The sequence below is a fragment of the Protobothrops mucrosquamatus genome, unplaced genomic scaffold (assembly GCF_001527695.2).
Source record: "Protobothrops mucrosquamatus isolate PMUCROS unplaced genomic scaffold, P.Mucros_1.0 scaffold1156, whole genome shotgun sequence".
NCBI lineage: Eukaryota > Metazoa > Chordata > Lepidosauria > Squamata > Viperidae > Protobothrops > Protobothrops mucrosquamatus.
In genome coordinates this window covers 137,278-157,643 of record NW_015387371.1, presented here as the reverse complement: position 1 = coordinate 157,643, position 20,366 = coordinate 137,278, and the positions used below count along the sequence as shown (strand labels likewise).

Below are 20,366 nucleotides of genomic sequence, written 5' to 3'. Positions count from 1 at the left end.
GATAGCGCCCAGTGTTCAAGTCTGTCCAGATCCTCCTGTATCCTAAGCCTGTCTTCTGGAGTGTTGGCTATTCCTGCCAGCTTGGTGTCATCTGCAAATTTGATGAGTTCCCCATCTATCCCCTCATCCAGATCGTTGATGAAGATGTTGAAGAGCACTGGGCCCAGAACAGAGCCCTGGGGCACCCCACTACACACTTTTGTGAGCCTTTCTTGCTTTGCATGTGATTCCTGTGTTTTAAGGGTACAGAGAAGGGATTGGGGGTGCATTCTTACTACACTGTGGAAAGAGCTCAGAAGGGATAGAGGAAGAAGGGCCAACCAGCTAGCTCAGAGCTCTACAAACTTAGCAACTTTATTTTTTTGTAATATATTTTATTGATTTTTTAAAAAAACATAAATCACTTAATAATTGGTGAACAGTGCATTGTCTCGGTTTACATTTGCAAAACAATCACTAACAATTGATTTCTATAATCTATAATCCACATAATGGTTTTAGTTGATTTCCTCTTTTTCCAAAATATCCTCTTTTGCAAAGATTGAATTAATACAATTCTTATTGTTTTGATAGATAACAATTAAATATATATTTTTCCCAATATTCCTACAAATAATAATCACATCAATATAATATTTCTTTTCTATGCAATCATTCTGGTTGCCTTATCATAGATCCTGTTACAGTCCTTATTTTAATTTGTTTCTCCCACCAAATTCTAGATATTCTTACTGGTTAAGATTTTCTCAAAAATTAATTACATTTAAAAATTTAACTCCATTTTTTCCATATGAATCATCTCACACTTTTACATTTCTTAAGGAATAGATAAAACAGTGAAAAAGAAGAAAGGAGAGCAAGAGTAAAGAAACATAAAAAATAACATATTACTTAACATATATATCCCTCCTAAGCTAATATATATTTATTTCCAAAATGTCTTTTCTTTTTAACCATAATTAAAAATACGTTTAATCTTTAAATATTCCATTTAATATATCTAGTCATCTAGTCCTTTAATTCTTATTCAAAACATTTTACCAATTATAATTTTCTTAAATTCAATCACATTTAAATATCTAAAATATTTCCTTTATCTAAGTCATTTCAACTTTTTTATATTACTCATATCAAGAAGGAGAAGAAAAAAGGGGAAAAAGCATACTATATTATTTAGGGAATTCATCCCTCTTAGAATGACATATATATTCCAGATCTTTTCTACTTCTTTAACCATATTCAAACAAATGTTTCTTTTTTAAGTATTCTTGATTTAAGTATTTTCTTGGTTTCCACTTTATAGTCTTTTTCCTTTGCCCGGTGTCTTTCTTAATCAATGTATTTTGCTGAATCAAAAGGTTTTTCCGTATGTTCGTAAATGTTACTGTAGATTTAAAAAGTAAATCAGGTGAAGTGTCTTTGTACAGGGCTTCTGCCTTTCCATGTTTGTTGAAAATCTTTTTTTTTCTTTCCCTCTGCTTCTCTTATCATTTCCTTTCTTTCCAATGTTCCTGACATCTCTACAGTCCATTTTATCCAATCTGTTTTCTTGTCCTCAGATTTATTTTGTAGTCTTAAGGGTTAAGTTGTTTTTTCCAATTCTTGTGAATTTTTTTCCACTAGCATTAAATAGTATTTCCTTGTTTTGTTAAGTTCCATCTTTAAGTCTCTATTCTCAATTCCTTATCCATTTATCTGTTTTATCTGCTCCTTCTCTGTTGTTGTTTTCTGGGGATTTTTTTTTGTTGTAGAGTTAACTTGGAAATAAATTGATTTATATTTTCAAAGTTATTTTGGATTTCTTTGTCATTTAAAGTCACTGTTGTTTGAATTAGTTGCAATATACTATATATCTCCTACTGTGAAGTATTTATATTTTCTTGATATGTTCTTTCTACATGTCTCTGATCCATGAGGCCCAAGAATTTGAGTTTTTCTCTTCCTTTCTTTTCTCTGCAAATAGCTTTAGAGTCCCAATTAGATAGCTATTTATAATCCAAATACTTCAAAAAAGATTTTTTTTCTAAAATTTATAATTATCTCTTTGTCTACATCCCAGATTATTATCTCTTTTTTGTCACAGCTGTTCCTTGCTGTTAAAGCTTTGAAGGTCACAAACACATATTAGCTTTTCCCAGGTTTTGCCAAGTCTTATATTAAAGTCATAGCTGTCATAGTCTTCATCCACCACTAGATGTCAGCAACTATTTGTTTTTCAATTTTTAAAATGAACAATTATCTTTAAAATGAGAGCCTTAACCATTCAACAATTTTAGATTTATCCAGATTTAAGTTTTAAATTTCAGGTTTTATATTTATTTCACTTCCATATATTTTGATCCTCCATAAAAAGATTAATTCGCCACTTCCATTAGTATAAGGGTGGGTCAGAAATCCCCCTCCTTCCCTTTGGAAGGTATTTTGCTTCTTGGGCATTTTTTCCAGGAAATTAAATGTAGAATAGAAAAGAGAAGATCAAATTCCTCACCCAGTTTCAAGCACACTATTCACAGTTGTGCTGGTTAGTACTTTTGGATTTCAGTTGCTAGTAGCTTTGGCTGGTCAATCCATTATGGCCAGCCTTTCTCCTGTCAGGTTAGAAGGTTTTCCCCAAGTCGAACGGAATGGCCGCCGCCATTCCAGAGTTGCTGGAGAACCCTTCTTTTTTGCCGCCTCTCCAGGGCAACTTAGACCCATTTAGAGTCCCCTGGCAGGGTGAAATTAGCTGTGAAAGTGCAGAGAATCTACAAGCCCGCAACCGGTCGCTACCATGTAAAACCAGAAGCAACTTTTAATCTGTGGACTTCAACTCCCAGAATTCCTCAACCAGCCATGATGGCTGAGGAATTCTGGGAGTTGAAGTCCCCAAGCCTTAAAAGTGCCAAGTTTGAAGACCCCTGAGCTAGCTGGTAGTGGTGCATATTAATAAACATGGATAAATTCATCATACATTTGTCATTGCAAAAGGAAAGTGATTCAGCAAAGGAACAGCCACCAAAGAAATTAAAACTGGTACTTTTTTCCTTTTTTTCTACAGTTTGTAATATTTTATTAGATTACAGAATAAAATACAAAAGCAAATAGTAGGACACAGTGGGGAGGAAAAAGGGGGGAAAGTGAGGGGGAGAAGGGGAAAAGAACAGACTTCCTCTGTTGCAGTAGAAGGAACCATTGACATTGAACCTCAGCTTTTTACTTTTCCATAATATTATAAACTAGCCATTTCTATAACAACAAATGAATCTAATCAGTAAAACTTAAAATCCCCCCCCACTTTTTTTTTAGTCATCAAGTTTTTGACACCTTGCTAAGCACTGCTGGTACTCAAATATTGTCATGTCCTAAAAGTGATACAATTTGTGAAAAGGTTGAAATGCCCTGCTCTCGGTAACCTTGACTCCTGATGACTCCATGAACAAAAAGGTGCTTTGCAAGTGAGGGAATACAGATGTGGTTTCCTACTGCCTTCTACTGAAACACTTTTTAAACACTTTAGAAACTTTAAAAAATCCCCTTTCTACTCTAGTATTTAGACATATTTCCTGGCAGTCTCTCATGCAAGTATTAATTGGGCTTGGCCCCCATTAGTTTGGTGCTGTGATTGATTTTGCATTAAGATATTACAGTGTCAGTCATATATGTAATAAATTGCAAATCAGATCAAAGACCTAACCACTTTTTCCTGTGATTCATGACTCAGACATTGTAGCAGTTGCCCTCCTTCAGACTGGCAAGATCATGAAGGAAATGAAGCACCACACATACAGTAAAACCTCTCTCATTTCATGCATCAATTATATGCTCAGGCAGCATCAGTGCAGTTGAGAATTCCCTACAGTTCCTACCTGGCAAGCCAGTAGTATGCCATGAAGGTCTTGAATCCCATTAAAGGAATGTACATGAGACACATACGGAAATTGCAGAATAACATAATAATAAGTTCCTGCCAAAAAAAGGGAGAGAGTAAAAAGTATGAAAAAATGTAGTGTTTGTCAGTTTCCTAATTGCTTTATGCAAATAGGTTGATTTTAAAATACATTATGTTGTATGATGCAAATCACTTAGTTTAACAAAGAGCTGAAAGATCATATTTAAAAGAAAGTTATTGCACTGTAACATAGAACAACAGCAGAACAATTTGTTGGTCAATTCTGCCCTGGAAATTACAAATATTACAAGTGAGAGCATGCAGGAGTCTATGGCCATTGGGCGCAACAGAATGTGCACACCCACTTCATGCCGCCCCCTCCCCAGCTGCCCCTTCCTCATTGCTCTTCCCCTGCGACTTGTCCCCTGTCACTCCTCCCCCCAAAAAACCCTGGGCAATTGGCTGCAGGACAAATTGCCATGGCCAATTCACCATGCAGGACAATTAGCCATGTGTCCCTCAGCAACTTTGCAGAGCAGGTTTAAAAAAAGCTGCAAGTAATAACAACATCAGCATCAAGTAGGGCGGGGAGAGCCACTGCCTGCTCCTCCTTCAGCTGGGTGGGTGGGCTCACCCTCCTCTCCTGCAGCACAGACCCCAGCTCTGCCCATTTGACAAGCCGCATCAGCATTTACAAGCCAGCATCCACCACAGTTCCTGTCCAACTTCCCCCATCCCTTGCCAGGTAGGAACTGTAGAGAATTCTCAACTGCACTGATGCTGCCCCTGGTTTTGAGGCTCCCTTCAATGGGGGATTTCTTGGGAGGGGCTCAGGGGCTCTGTAGCAGTGGTGCTTCCCCCCCCTTGGCAACTTTTAGAGGTTTGGACTTCAATGTGGCCTCAAAAGCCAATGGGGGTGCTAAGGATAGCCCCTCTCGCTCCAAGGAAACCTCCTCAGAAAGAGCATGTGCCACCACCTCACTCTGTTTCTCCAGTTCCTGGACCAGTGTCTCTCTGCAGAAACAGCTGCCATGCAGCAGAATGGCCCAAAGTAGCTGCAAAAACACCCCTGAAGCGCCTGAAGGAGGGGCAGAAGGCTTAAGCGCTGCCTTGTCTCATACCTGTGGCCATACAGGGCAGACACTCCTGCAAAGACGCCATGGGGAGACTTCACTGTGCTTCTTGCTCTGCTTTCCCCCAGAAGCAATCCGGATCCTACAGCACCGGAGCCTGGAGAAGCAGCAGCCACAAGGGCAGGTGGCCCACTCTCAAGATCACTTCCTGCCCCACCCGGCACCCTCTCTGCATGCCACATCCAATGGGAAGGTAGAGGCCCACCTGTTGTTGCATGGATTGTCCTCTGGGACACGTGGCTAATGATCCCATGCGGGCAAATCAGCCACGGTGATTTGTCCTGCTGCCAATTGCCGAAGGAGAGGAGGAAGGGGAGGAGTGATAGGGGAGAAGCGGTGGGGGAGGGGGAGCTGGGGATGGATGCCCACGGTGGGATGGCTGGGATGGGGAAGCTGACGTGAATGGGACAATGGGACAATTGTCTGCGGCAATTGTCCCATTCTGGCATGCAGGACTTAAAATTAATCATAAAATTTTGTGGACCAGTTGATTCCTAAAAGAAAGCCACACTCAGTGGAAAACAAAAGGAAATTTCAGCTCTTGTGGTAGGTTTTCATCCACTTATTCATTTTCATATACCTGTTCCAGGTGCCATCAACACATATATCTTCTCATTGTTGCAAATTTAGGTTTGGGCTCCCTAATAGCTACCNCTGCCCCCTTTGTCCTGGTTTCAGATCTGAGCTGGTTCTGATGGGAGCTGGTTTTGAGGACATAGTAGAAATGTATACAGCTAAAACACTAATGCTATCTTGTGTTTCCAGTGTCTGGAAGAAATTGGAATAGCATCTCTGTCACCAAAGCAATGCCTCATTCTTTTTAATGAAGCTCCCTTTTGGTGAGCAATGATGACGCAGTCACTGTTCCAGTTCCCAGATACCATGTTTCCCCAAAAATAAGATCCAGTCTTTTTTTTTTCACCAAAAAATGCAGTAGGGCTTTTTTTAGGGGAAACATGGTATCAGGATGATCAGCCCACCGGGCATCCCACTCCCCAGCCTGTGCAAAAGAGGTGGCAAATGTGTAGGGACTGATGATATCCAGCAGCAGTCGCAGCCCATCAGCCCCTTGGAATAGCACAGGTAAGTCCAAGTGCAGAGGCAGATGCAGGGTGGGAGGTAGTCGTGAGGATCATGTGCTGGCACCAGCAGCAGGCAGAGGCAAAGGCATGGGGGAGGCAGGTGATCTGAACATGCTATATGGACAGATAACCTGCCTCCTCCCCATGTCTCTGCCTCCCCCTGCTGCCTATGCTGACTCATGAGCCTTCCGCAAGCTTCCCATGAGCCAGGCAAACACACAGCATGACTGGATCACCTGCCTCCCCCCCCCCATGCCTCTAACTCCACCTGCTGCCAGTGCCACCGTGCGAGCCTCCTGTGAGCCAGGCAGCTGCACAGCATGTCCGGATCACCTGCCTTCCCCTGCCTCTGCCTCTGCACTTGGACTTACCTGTGCTGCGCATGCTATGGCTACCGTTGGGCCTCCTGTGCTTGCTGCCTCCTGTGCTGGCTACACCCAAACACACATGGGGTTTTTGGGAGGGGCTTATATTAGGAGCACACTAAAAAAAAACAGGCTAGGACTTATTTTCTGGGTGGCTCTTATTTTTGGGTCCATACTGTCCCATAGCAGAAGGTATTGTGTCTGCATGTCGGTCAAGTACTTACACTCCACTGTTTCTTCTGAACAACATAGCGAAGTATGATTAACTGCCCCAAAGTAACGAATGTTAAGGGTGCCAGTACTGGAAAAAATGAAAGCAAGAAAGCAAATATGTGTGAATTATTCAAAATTATATGCATTTCTTATATGCTTCCTCCTTCCTCTCACATTTTCTACTCACTAATTAATTACTACTACAGATTTCCTCCATCTGCTGGGCCATCCACTCCATGTCATTGCCATACTTCATGTATGGTGGATTAGAACTCCAGTTTTCCGGGAGTTATGGTCTCACATCTGGAGTGATTCATTTGGGAAAAAAACTGAATACTTTTATCAAAACAATTCGACCTTTGATTCCAGATATTCCATTTTTCTCCTAAACTTCCACTGATTAATTGATTTAGCCAATTTATATACCGGTAATTGCTCCTCTGATATGTGAATCTGAGTAGCTTACATAGTAACAATTAAAACCATGTAACCATTCAAGAAACATCAAATATAAATAAAAACAAAAATAAAAAACATGAAAGTCCCCAAATCAGCTGGAGAACTACCACTTAACCTCAGAAACCCTTTTGAAGGCTCTCCACAGGATGGCCAAGGTTGATGGAAGAACTGATGCTGGTGTTTTAAAGTTGAACTAACATTTTGGTTCAAAATGGCAGAAGTACTCACAGCTAAAATATTTGTGCTGGTGCTGGTAAGGCATGTATTTCTTTTTCTTTTTTCCAAGCTGCAGGAGAAACACAGCAGTTTAATGAAGGGCAAAATAAACCACTCTTCAGGATAGACTTCACAGTTCAGCTCAAGAATTGTAAAAAGTGATTGGTTCTCCTCATTAAGGGCAGATTTTGTCCATCTGGACAAAAGTGGATACCAGGGACAGGAAACGCTTCTATGTCTAGTAAATGAAGAGTGCAGTAATATTTGCAGTAATATTTTTGTGCTCCTGGAAGCTCATAAATGTTGTGAATGATATAATAACACCATACAAATCAGAACAACGAAGGTTTTTTTGAAGTGTTTTTGTATTTAGCAGGATAAGTTCAGACTGGGTAGTTTTAGGAAGTTTTTTTTTAATTTGTCTCTTGAAAATCTGCAGCAAATGGCATTGCGCATGTTGCTGAATCTCAGTGGTGGAAAACTGAAGGTTTGGGAAGCTTCAAAAGAAAAAGATAAAGGGGAATCAGGCACCACACACAGCTTACAAGCCCCTGGGCTACCCGTGTCTGATTACAAGTTGTTCAGGCATTCATAATTTTTTGAATATGATTATCTAAACTTTACTCACCTCCACAGAGAGGGATTTCCCTAAGCTGAAGACAAATGGATGCATACTGAGATCAGGATCCTTCTGGAAACAATTGGGCTTGGCATGATGCTGGTTATGTGTGTCAGTCCACCAAGACTTTGGCCCACCCTGTGTAGAAAATGTTGAAATGCATACATACATTCCAGTCTTCATTTCTTCTTTGGAAGAGCTAGTATTACCATGTAAGTTATACCTGATCTAGCTGCTTTCCCCTGCCCACAATGCCCCTGCCCCAATTGCTGGCATATTAGAAAAATATAGAAATACAAAAGTAAGTGAGCAAATAGAGAAACTACGGAACCATCTTTTCCATTTTCAAGGGCATTGGGCTAATGGGACAAAGGTCACAGCATCTTCAGCTAATGATTCCAGCATGACTGATGGTGTAAAAAAGGAACTACATTCAAGAAATTCTGTGATGTGGACTTAGAGACATTAATTATTAATTGCAAACCATTTATTCTCCACAAGAATTTTCCACATTTATTTGCAACGTACATTTTATCCACAAGCTTGCACAAACAATGCATTAAAAACTCTAGCTGACCAGATTCTGTGGCTGAACAGAAATATCCAGATTTACTCCTCATTGTGTTAGGAGATTTCAACAGTGCTAACTTAAACCAAGAGCTACCAAGATGCTTTCAGCATGTCAACTGTCATACTAGAGGCAAGAATACAAACCATTGCTACACAACATTTAAAAGATGCTTATATCGGTCTTTACCATGAGTAGCTGTGGGACACTCTGATCATTGTATGATTCACAATGGAAGCAAAGTTAGAGGTATAGGTTTGGAATGTTTTTGAAGATACCTCGGCAGACTTGGATGAACTCACAGATACTGTAATATCACATGTTAGTTTTCGTGAAGACCTATGTGTGCCAACCAGAAACCTGTGAATACACAGTAACAACAAGCCTTGCTTCACAGCTAAACTCAAGCAACTATGTTGTGCCAAAGAGGAAGCCTATAGGAAAGGAGATAGAATGCTGTACAATCAGGCCAGAAATATATTAACAAGGGAGATCAGTGCAGCAAAAAGAAGCTACTCTGAAAAGCTGAGGAATCAGCTCTCAACAAATGAACCAGCAAATGTGTGGAAAACTCTTTAAAATATCACTGGTTACAGCAAGCAACGTTTCCATGTTGAAGGGAATCGACAACAGGCAAATGCTGACAAGGAAAAGTACTACATGGTTAATTTCTACAAAAGGTTGAGGGAAAGGTGGTTAAAGATAAAACCTAGCAATGGCTTACCAACTGGAACATTAAAAAAAAAAGAAACTGAAGGCTTGACTTTGGCTATTTAAGAGCAAACTATTTGAATTAATGCAATTGAGGCCAGAAGTGAAAAATCATCAAATGATTCACAGTGCAGGTTGTACAAAGAAGCAAAACAAACAGTAGACTATATACTCAGCTCATGCAAGAAGATCACACAAACTGATTGTAAACAAAAACACAACACAGTTGCCAAAATGATTTACTGGAATATCTGTAAAAATTGCCATGTGCCAGTAATGAAAAATTGGTGGCACATAATACAATTGAAAAAGTAGTTGAAAATGAGCAGGTTAAAATATTGTGGAATTTCCAAATTGATAAAGTCTTGGCTCATAATACAGCAGATATAACTGCAATTGAAAAGAAGAAAGCATGGATAATTGATGTGGCAATAACCAGGGAATAGTAGAATAGAAGACAAAGAACTGGAGAAGATCACAAAGTATCAATATTTGAAAATGAAAATCGAAAGATTATGGCATAAACACTACAGTGTCCCAGTGGTTATTGCACATTGGGTGCTATACCAAACATATTCTTGCATGGCACATTGACAACATTTCCATCTGATAATTGCAAAAGGTCACACTGCTTGGATCCACACATATCCAATACATTATGGCATCATCATCATCGTCATCGTCGTCATCATCATTATCATCATAATTGCAATTCCAAAACAACTGGAGCACCACTTGAACACTATTGGCATTGACAAATTTGCCATTAATCAATTGCAAAAGGCGGCCTTACTAGGAACTGCTTCCATCCTGCGATGATATCTGTAATAACATCAAACATCCACATCTGCCTATCCCAGGTCCTTGGTAAGGACTCGATAGGTAGACAAAATGCCAAATCCAGTCTGAACATCTGGCTGACTGTGCGATGATCAATAATAGTAATAGTAATAGTAATAGTAATAGTAATAGTAATAGTAATAGTAATAGTAATAGTAATAGTAATAGTAATAGTAATAGTAATAGTAATAAAGTTGGAAGGGACCTTGGAGGTCATCGAGTCCAACCCCCTGCTCAGGCAGGAAATCCTACATCATTTCGGACAAATGGCTGTCCAGTCTCTTCTTAAAAACTTCTAGTGTTGGAGCATTCATCGCTTCTGGAGGCAGGTTGTTTCACTGGTTAATTGTTCTAACTGTCAGGAAGTTTCTCCTTAGTTCTAGGTTGCTTCTCTCTTTGGTTAGTTTCCATCCGTTCCTTCTTGTCCTGCCTTCAGGCGCCTTGGAGAATAGCTTGACTCCCTCTTCTTTGTGGCAGCTCCTGAGATATTGGAAGACTGCTATCATGCCCCCCTCGTCCTTCTCTTCATTAAACTAGACATACCCAATTCCAGCAACTGTTCCTTATATGTTTTAGCCTCCAGTCCCCTAATCATCTTTGTCCTAGTCCTTGGGAAGAATGTAATGCATTTGAAAACCCACACTAGCTAAAGAACTGGCAGTTGTGACTTCACATTGTTAAGAATAGATAATAATAATAATAATAATAATAATAATAATAATAATAATAATAATAATAATAATAATAATAATAATAATAATAATAATAATAATAATAATATAACAACAACAACAACAACAACAACAATAACAACAACAACAACAATGCACTGGATTCAGATAGGAAGATCAGAAAAATAATAAAAATGAATCATGCCATTCATTCACACAGCAAAGCTGACAGACTCTACCTACCAAGGGCATGGGATATTGCAAGTAGAGTAGATAGTTGAAGAAGAAAAGGCATTGGAAGAATAATTGAAGGACAGTGAAGAAGATGCTATGAAAGTAGTAAACCTTGAAGGCTTACTGAAGACCAGAGAAATCAAACTGGCTTACAAGAAAGACCAAATGAAGAACAGAAAAGAGACAAAGCCAAAGTATTAACTCCAGTACACACACACACACACACACACACACACACACAAACTAGCAAACAAAGCAGACAACAAGCTATGGCAAATCCAAGAGCATGAAAGTTGAAGAAAGAGATAAAGGGGCTAAGTTTGGTTGCACAAGACCAAACCTTAAGAACAAATACATATGAAGAGAGAATTGAGAAGAAAGCAACAGACAGCAAACACTGTCTCTGCAAAAAAAGCTGAAGAAACAGTGGATGACCTAGTTATCTGCAGCAAAAAGACTGTACAGACTGACTACAGAGAACAGCATGACAACACACAACAATGGTGTAATGAAATATCTGCAGGAAATACCATTTGCCTGCAATGGTAAGCAACTGGTTCAACCATGAAACAAAGTAACAGAAAATTAAGAAGCTAAAGTGTTCTAAGGACTTTAGAATTCAAATAGACAAACAGCTGCCGTATAACACCTCAGACTTAACAAGTATCCATTAGAAAGAAAGAAAAAACCTGAACAGTGGACATCACAGTACCTTGAGATAGTAGAACAGAAGAGAAAGAACTGGAAAAAATTACACAATACAAAGACCTGCAAATAAAATTAGAAAGATTGTGGGGAAAGAAAGCAAAGATAGTACCAATAGTACTAGGCACCTTGGGTGCAGTCCCAAAACATCTGAACCACCACTTGAAAACCATTCACAAATGACAAAATCACCATTAACCAATTGCAAAAAGCACCTTTACTTGGAACACCTTACATCCTGTGACAAAATCTTTAACACCATCAAAAACATTCTCCCAGTCCTAAACATCTGGCTGACTGTGTGACCAACTATAATAATAATTTAAACATGTATGTGGCCTACTCCTACAATTCTGGGTGACCAATAACAATTTAACTTCAACAAAGTTAACAAACACACTCTCGGTTTTAAACTCTTACCTTAAGGAATCCCATCACAAAAGTGTGAGCCAGTCTGTTCCATTTAGGCTTCTGGAAGACTGAAATATGCCCAAGATCATGCTGAAAGAAACCATATTGGACCTAGAAAGCAAGAAGAACATGAATTGTATGAGAGTTTTCTTTGGCCAAGTTCTCCATTTTTAAGGACTCATTGCTCATTTTAAGCGATAATATTCTCAGATATTTATCTGAGGAGAATTTAAATTGGGAAGAACAATAGGAGCTATTTTATATAATGACATTAGCAAAGGAAATGTAAGCATCTTCATCCTATTGAAGGAAACCATATTGGTTCTGGAAGGCAAGAAGCTACACCAAGTGTGTATGATTTTCCCAAGCAAGATCTAGATTTCTAAAGACTGGTTGCTTGTTTAAGCACTCATTTGGAAAGTGATTATATTTATAAATGCAATGACAGTTATTTATGTACCAACATTAGCAAAGAAAATTAAACCAAAATGTAAGCACATTCATCCTAAGCATTACTGATTCCTAGAAGGCTAAGAAGAAACAGTTATACTTCCTACTAAGGCCATGTCTTGCAGAATGCTTTGCATTACACTTGAAAGATAACTACATATTGAAATGAAACTTTTAAATATAATGGGAGCAGAGTGGGAGCAATATTCTGTCCAGAGTCATCTTGTACGGGAGATGGGCAGCATAAAATGTAATAAATAAATAAAGTAAAACAAATAAATCCCCCTCAACTCCCATTGTTGTTAGTTAGTTGCGAAGTCATCTCTGACCCCATGGACAACATTCCTCCAGGCCTTTCTATCCTCTACCATCTTCTGAAGTCCATTAAAGCTCACGCCTACTGCTTCAGTGATTCCATCCAGCCACCTCATTCTCTGTCGTCCCCTTCTTCTATTGCCCTCAATCTTTCCCACCATTAGGCTCTTCTCCAGTGAGTCCTTCCTTCTCATTTGGTGGCCAAAGTACTTGAGTTTCAACATCAGGATCTGGCCTTCTAAAGAGCAGTCAGGGTTGATCTTCTCTAGGACTGACCGGTTTGATCGCTTGTAGTCCAGGGGATTTGCAGGACTCTTCTCCAGCACCATAGTTCAAAGGCCTCAATTCTTTTGCTCTCAGCCTTTCTTATGGTCCAACTTTCACAGCCATACATTGCAACTGGGAAAACCATAGCCTTGACTATACGTACTTTTGTTGGCAGGGTGATGTCTCTGCTTTTTAGTATGCTGTCTAGATTTGCCATAGCTTTCCTCTCCAGGAGCAAGTGTCTTTTAATTTCTTGGCTGCAGTCCCCATCTGTGGTGATCTTGGAGCCCAGGAAAATAAAATCTGTCACTACCTCCATTTCTTCCCCATCTATTTGCCAGGAATTGAGAGGGCCAGATGCCGCTGTAATAATTTCAAGCCTCCAGCCATATGAAGTGGATTTTAGCATGAATGTAACCATTTCTAAAGAGTAAGGGCTCCATTTATGATAAATGTTGGGAGAACTGGCCCAACATTGTTGTTAGCCTTTAGAAGCTATAGCAGTGAGGCAGGTTGAAGTTACACAAAAGAACTCCAACAGCTCATCATAATATTTAGGTATGGTGTAGATGTATCACACAAGAGGAAATTTGACAACTCTCTCCCTGGTGGCCCAACAATATTTTTGCCCACAAATTCCATTAACATTGAGATTCCCCTTCTTTAATAAATGGAGCCAATGGGAATTGCAACTGATTCTGGTCTGCCTGATCAGAGATAGAAACTCACTAGTAGATTACTTGTGGAGTGGTGAATATTACTATACTACTAAATTAAGTATGCTGAAGTCTGTTCTACAACCCTGCTATACTCTGCAGCACAAAAAGTTACCTGTGCAACTGTGAATAGTGTTATTCCGATAAGGAAAGGCACCCAAGATTTTCCAAAGTACCAGATAGTGAACCAGGATGCCACATCCAGCAGGAACGCATGCAGAAAGATGATGGCAAAAAAAGGAACACTGGACTTCAAGAGTCCCATCTTCTCCACTTTCGTGCATAATTCATGAAAATCATGTACCAGCATTTCCTATGAAAAATAGTGACACTTAATTATGCCCCCAGCAACTGGTTTCCCAACCATGTTCAATAACTGTTGTATTTTCATCTTCCATGAGATCACAAAAACAATGAAAGTTATACCCAACTGCAGAAAGACTTCCAGTTTTTCAAGGTAGCAACCGATTGCGGGCTTGTGGATTCTCCACACCCTCACAGCTAATTTCGCCCTGCCAGGGGACCCTAAAGGGGTCTAAGTTGCCCCAGAGAGGCGGTGAAGAAAGAAGGGTGCCCCAGCAATTCTGAAACAACAGTGGTCATTCCGTTTGACTTGGTGTAAGCCTTCTAACCCGACAGGAGAAAGGCTGGCCATATTGCATCTACCAGCCCAAGATAATTGCAACCAAAGTCCAAAAGTACTAACCAGCACAACTGTGAACAGCATGTTTGAAACTGGGTGAGGAATTTGATCTTCTCTTTTCTATTCTATATTTAATTTCCTGGAAAAGATCCCCAAGAAGCAAAATACCTCTGAAAGGGAAGGAGTGGGATTTCCACCCCACCCTTATACTAACGGAAGCGGCGAATTAATCTTTTTATGGAGGATCAAAATACATGGAAGTCAAATAAATATAAAACCTGAAATTTAAAACTTAAATTTGGATAAATCTAATATTGTTGAATGGTTAAGACTCTCATTCTAAAGACAATTGTTCATTTTGGAAATTGAAAAACAAATAGATGCTGACACCTAGTGGTGGATGAAGACTATGATAGCTATGACTTTCATATAAGGCTTGGCAAAAGGCTGGGAAAAGCTCATCTGTGTTTGTGACCTTCAAAGCTTTAACAACAAAGGATAGCTGTGACAAAAAAATACAGTAATCTGGGCTGTAGTCAAAGAGAGAATTATAAATTTCAGGGAAAAAAATCTTTTTTGAACTTTTTGTTTTACAAATATCTATTTAACCGGGACTCTAAAGCTATTTGCAGAGAAAAGAAAAGAAGAGAAAAACTCAAATTCCTGGCCATCATGGATCAGAGACATGTAGAAAGAGCATATCAAGAAAACATAAATACTCCACAGTAAGAGATATCTAGTATACTGCAACTAATTCAGACAACAATGACTTTAAACCACAAAGAAATTCAAAATAACTTTGAAAATATAAATCAATCTATTTCCAAGTTAACTTTACAACAAAAAAATTCCCAGAAAACAACAACAGAGAAGGAGCAGATAAAACAGATAAGTGGATACCTTAAAATTAAAATTTTAAATGTAATTAATTTTTGAGAAAAACCTAACCAGTAAGAATATCTAGAATTTGGTGGGAGAAATGAATTAAAATAAGGACTGTAACAGGATCTATGATAAGGCAACCAGAATGATTGAATAGAAAAGAAATATTATATTGATATGATTATTATTTTTAGGAACATTGGGAAAAAATTATATATTTAATTGTCATCTATCAAAACAATAAGAATTGTATTAACTCAATGTTTGCAAAAGAGGAAATTCGGGGAAAAGAGGAAATCAACTAAAATCATTATGTGGATTATGGATTATAGAAATCAATTGTTAGTGATTGTTTTACACAGGGCTTTTTTTGTCATAGAACGCCCAGAACGGAGTTCCAGCACCTTTTCGGAATGGAACCTTGTAGGGTAGGCAAGGCGGGTTGTATGACATGTGTGAGTTCCGGCACCCTTTTTTTTTTTTTTTTTTTACAAAAAAAGCACTGGTTTTACAAATGTAAACCCAGACAACACACTGTTCACCAATTTTTAAGTGATTTATGTTTTTAAAAATCAATAAAATATATTACAAAAAAAAGAAAGTTATACCCAACTGCTTATTTGTATCTGAGTCAATGTCTAAGCAAGTACATGTGAAAAGTACTTTCTGCTGCCTCCTCATCTTCACTTTAGCCAGAACAAACATTGCATAAAGGGTAGTTTAAAGAAATTAGTGAAGGTGCATTAATTATCACAAGGTGGTGAGGCTCACTGCAGTTTATCAACATATGTCAAGCTGCTCTGTTTAAGAAAGAACATACCAAGGGAAGTTTTAGCTCATATTTAAACTGTGTAATAAACATCTATTCTTACAACAAACTAGTCATTCTTGAATGCTATACATTCTCAGACTATGGTTTGACTTGTGAAAGTGTAAAATGATTTTTTTTACTCCTAAACAAGCATGCAAAACCATATTTAACACATACATATGCATATAGCTATACATATGCTTGTAAATGCACTTTCAGATTTAAATTCCTTGTGGGTTCCACTTGATTAGACAAGTAAAGTATAAACTGAGTAAATAGATACAACAATGAATAAGTCTTAAATGTTTAAAACAATGAAGTTTCTGATCCTACAAAGAAAATCCTGCATCTAAGGTCACCATTGCCCTGATGTGCGTTGACTTACTTGATGTAAAAATGGGCAAATTTTCAGATCTATCAAGATGCATCAATTGTAATCAATCAGCTGCTAAATTAAAAGCTAACAGGTCACACAGGGCTACTATTTATTTATTTATTTCCCCTCCATAAATTCCAGCATCTTCAAAATACTGCTAAATACTGTACATGTTCATCCTAGGAGTTTGTATTCAGTGCCAGAACTAGAGTTTGTGTTAACCATATTTTCTTTTATATGCACATGCTAATTTTAGAGAGGTGTCTTCATTTAAATTGTTTAATTTAGCAGAAGACAAATGGCTTGTTGTCATTCAGGAAGAAATTAGTACTGCAAAAGGTAGAACTCTAAACAAATCACCAAGGGAACTTTCAATGCAACTTCATTTAGATTATGTTTTGTCTAACCCATGCTCTAATTGTAATACAGGATTTTGCCATTTTGTGCATGGATTTTATTCTCTTTCAGACACAGATACACATGGACACACTTTGAGGTCTAAAGATAATGCTGGGAAATACTCACATTTTCGGTGGGCTCACAGCTAGGTTGATCCGGTGTTAGCTCTCCAATTAACAGGGAATTCAAGTATTTCTTTATCAGATCCTTATCCTTGTGGAAAACTGTAAAGGCAGCCTAAGAAATTCAGAAAGAAAGGTGTATGAAGGAAAAAGTATTGATTTACGACATTTGCATAGTCACCCATCTTAAAACCAACTCTTGGGTAGGTGGCTTGGAGTTTTTTGTGAAAAGATGAAATATCCTGAGGGTGATTTTCTCCAACAAGCTTTAGAGGAAACCAGCTCCACAACAATGGCTCATTTTGAGGGCTGAGACAATCTTATTTTGGTTTATCTGATGGAAGAGCAGAGCAGGACTTTCCTCCCTTGCAATGCTGGGCGCTTGAGATGATCCGGTTCTCTCCTGGTTTTGCCATGATTCACCGTGCCTCTCCAAATGGCCACTGGAAAGATCTTGCTCAACATCTGCTACACTCTAGCAATAGTAGAGTCTGAATTGGGTTACCTTATCAGTAAGTCTAATCTTAATCCTTCTGATAATGAAAATAATGTCTAAGCCTTTTCATCAAGCCCTTTCCTTATCTGTTTTCCCTCTGCTGGGTTCTCACAAGCCACTTTCCTCTCCATTGGTACATACATAGCTCTTCCCCACAGCACACAACCATGGTTATAGCTATTGTGAAAAGCCACCTGGGTGTAAATGGCTGCCTTGTTCTCCAAGCAAGATAGGCAGGGAGATGGGGAGGAAGAACAGGGGTGTATCAAGGGAGCACAGTCTAAGAGCAGGTCTGAATTGGCATTCTATGTGAAACATCTTTTCCATTGGATCCACTCGGTACTACAAAATTGCCAGGTGACACAGCCATCACCTTGAGCTTCTTTACCATGTGTCAAAGCACTGAGCTGTCCAAGCGAGAACAACTACAGGTAGCCCTTGAAGGACAACCACAATTGGGGCCAGAATTTATGTTGCGAAGCAAAATGGCTAAGTGAGTTATGTCCAGTTTTATGACTTTTTTGGGAACAGTTGCTAAGCAAATAACTTCAGTTTAAGTGAATCACATGGTCATTAAGCAAATCCAAATTCCCCCATTGACTTTGCTTGTTGAAAGCCAGCTGGGAAGGTTGCAAATGGTGATCCCGTGACCTCAGGATGCTGTGACCATCGTTAATGCATGCCAATTTAGTACGTGTACTGCTGAAGCGAGCACATAAATATATGCCAGTTACCAAGCACCCAAATGTTGGTCATGTGACCATGGGGATGCTGCATTAATCATAAATATGAGGACTGATTGTAAGTCACTGTTTTCAGGACCATTGTAAACAATTAGTTGTAAGTCTAGGACTACCTGTATTCTGTAATGTCAGAAATTCCTTATGGCTTCAGACAAGGTGGACACTTTCCCTCTCATTCTGCTATTAAAGACACAACCTGGAGTGTGTTCGTGCAAAGCAAGTGCTTTGTGCATCCTTCAGGTCATTCCAAGGTCCTCTTTCTCCTCAGCAAGGACTCACCGTGGCATCTTGTCCAGAATAGTGTCTGATGAGATGAGGCCCACCTGGATGCTGCAAATAGAACTGACTGACATCATAGACTTTTCGGTTGATTACCAGCCATCTCTCTTCCTTCAAGCCTCCATTGCCTGTGCGGAGCCCCACCTCCTCCCAGGTGAAGAGCCGTGGGACCCCTGACTCAATCTCTGGCTTCCCTGCACTGGCTCCTGATTGAGGGGGCATCCTGGCTGGAAGCACTGAGGGATGCTGTTCCACTAACTCTTGAGCTATGCTGTTTATCCTGTGGAAAGATAAGGCAACTCTTAATTCTATTAGATGTTGCAGTCCACTTTATATAGACTCCAGCAACCACCCACATTTCCTTTATTTTTCTATTGCTCCAGACATACTTTTGCTCCTCCCTCCCATTGCATTTCTCCATGATGATATAAGAGTCTTTTCCTATGCACAACATGTACTTAAATTAGGATTTGAAACAGGATAAGCAAGCATATTTTTCAGCAGAGTTTTTAAATAAACAGTACAATATATCGGTATATAATTTTTTTGTTCTTGTTTCTATATATTGGGTAAGAGAGCCACAATAGCATTCCACAGAAAGCACATCATCAAGAACAGTATAATTACAACAGCTAAAAACTAATACAAAAAAATAGAATAAAAAGAAAGTAGAAGATGCAGAAAAAAATGAAACAGAAAGAAATAGAAAAGAAAGGTAAAAATATAATAAAGCAAAAGAAAGGCGATACATAAAGTGACTTCCCACCTTCATCAAAAATATAAACAATTTTAGTAATTTATCTTCTTTTAAGATACAATAAATCTTCCCATATCCCATCTCTTTTCTATAAACAAATCCATAAAGTACCATTATTTCAGTCCTGATATCAGCAAAAGTCTATTAAGAGTTACCAGAGAGTACATCGTATCTATTTTAACTTTGATCAAATAAACCAACTTTATATTTTTCTTGTTACTTCTAACAATCTTAATGCCAGGCAAAAAGATCAGGTCTACACATGAAGGTCTAGTTAAACTGATTTATTGCTACTGATGCCTTTGTACGGGAATATTTTCAACTGACAGCACCTGCTTGGAGTTAGATAAAAGTTAACAGAATTCAAGCAAGGTCTTTTATAGATGGCATTTAGATCCCCAAAAACTGTCTTGCATGTATCCAAATCTGCAGCCAAAATGTTGGAGATGTGGTAACTTAGATGCAACTTATTATCATATTTGGTGAAAATGTAGGGATGTAAAGGCTTTCTGGATTAAGATTTGGTGGAATATCCAACAGATTTTTAAGAAAAAGATAAAATTTACACCGCAATTATTTTTATTGGGCATTATGGAAAATTTGGACCTTAACGAAATGAATTTGATGCTGTATTGTATAACAGCAGCAAGGTTACTGGTTGCTCAAAATTGGAAGAAGGAGGCATTACCGACTATGGATGATTGGAGATTGAAGGTGTCATATTTTGCAGAAATGGCTAAAATTTCCGCATATTTGAAGGATCAATTTCAAGAAAAATTCATTCTGGTATGGAGAAGATGGATAGATTATATTCAGACAAAGTATGAAATGAATAATTATCATATAGCTTTTGATTAAACTCTCTTTTCTTTTTTTATTATTTCTATATACTTAACATAATTTATATATATATATATATATATATATATATATATATATATATATATATATATATATATATATATATATATATATATATATATATATATATATATATATATATATATATATATAT

The 20,366-nt window shown here is 38.4% G+C and overlaps 1 protein-coding gene across 1 annotated transcript in view; it reads right to left on the bottom strand.

Moving 5' to 3' along the window:
- LOC107291625 (acyl-CoA (8-3)-desaturase-like) overlaps positions 1 to 18,920 on the bottom strand; it is a 22,835-nt gene extending 3,915 nt beyond the window's left edge. The window contains exons 1-8 of the mRNA XM_015820644.1: positions 18,595 to 18,920; positions 17,081 to 17,191; positions 13,959 to 14,156; positions 12,105 to 12,206; positions 7,965 to 8,093; positions 7,349 to 7,406; positions 6,673 to 6,749; positions 3,846 to 3,943 (exon numbers count right to left, since the gene is read on the bottom strand). Of these exons, the coding sequence (XP_015676130.1) occupies positions 3,846 to 3,943; positions 6,673 to 6,749; positions 7,349 to 7,406; positions 7,965 to 8,093; positions 12,105 to 12,206; positions 13,959 to 14,156; positions 17,081 to 17,191; positions 18,595 to 18,816 (995 nt within the window). The 5' untranslated portion in view covers positions 18,817 to 18,920. The remainder of the gene's footprint in view (positions 1 to 3,845; positions 3,944 to 6,672; positions 6,750 to 7,348; positions 7,407 to 7,964; positions 8,094 to 12,104; positions 12,207 to 13,958; positions 14,157 to 17,080; positions 17,192 to 18,594) is intronic.
- Between the last annotated feature and the right edge of the window lie 1,446 nt (positions 18,921 to 20,366).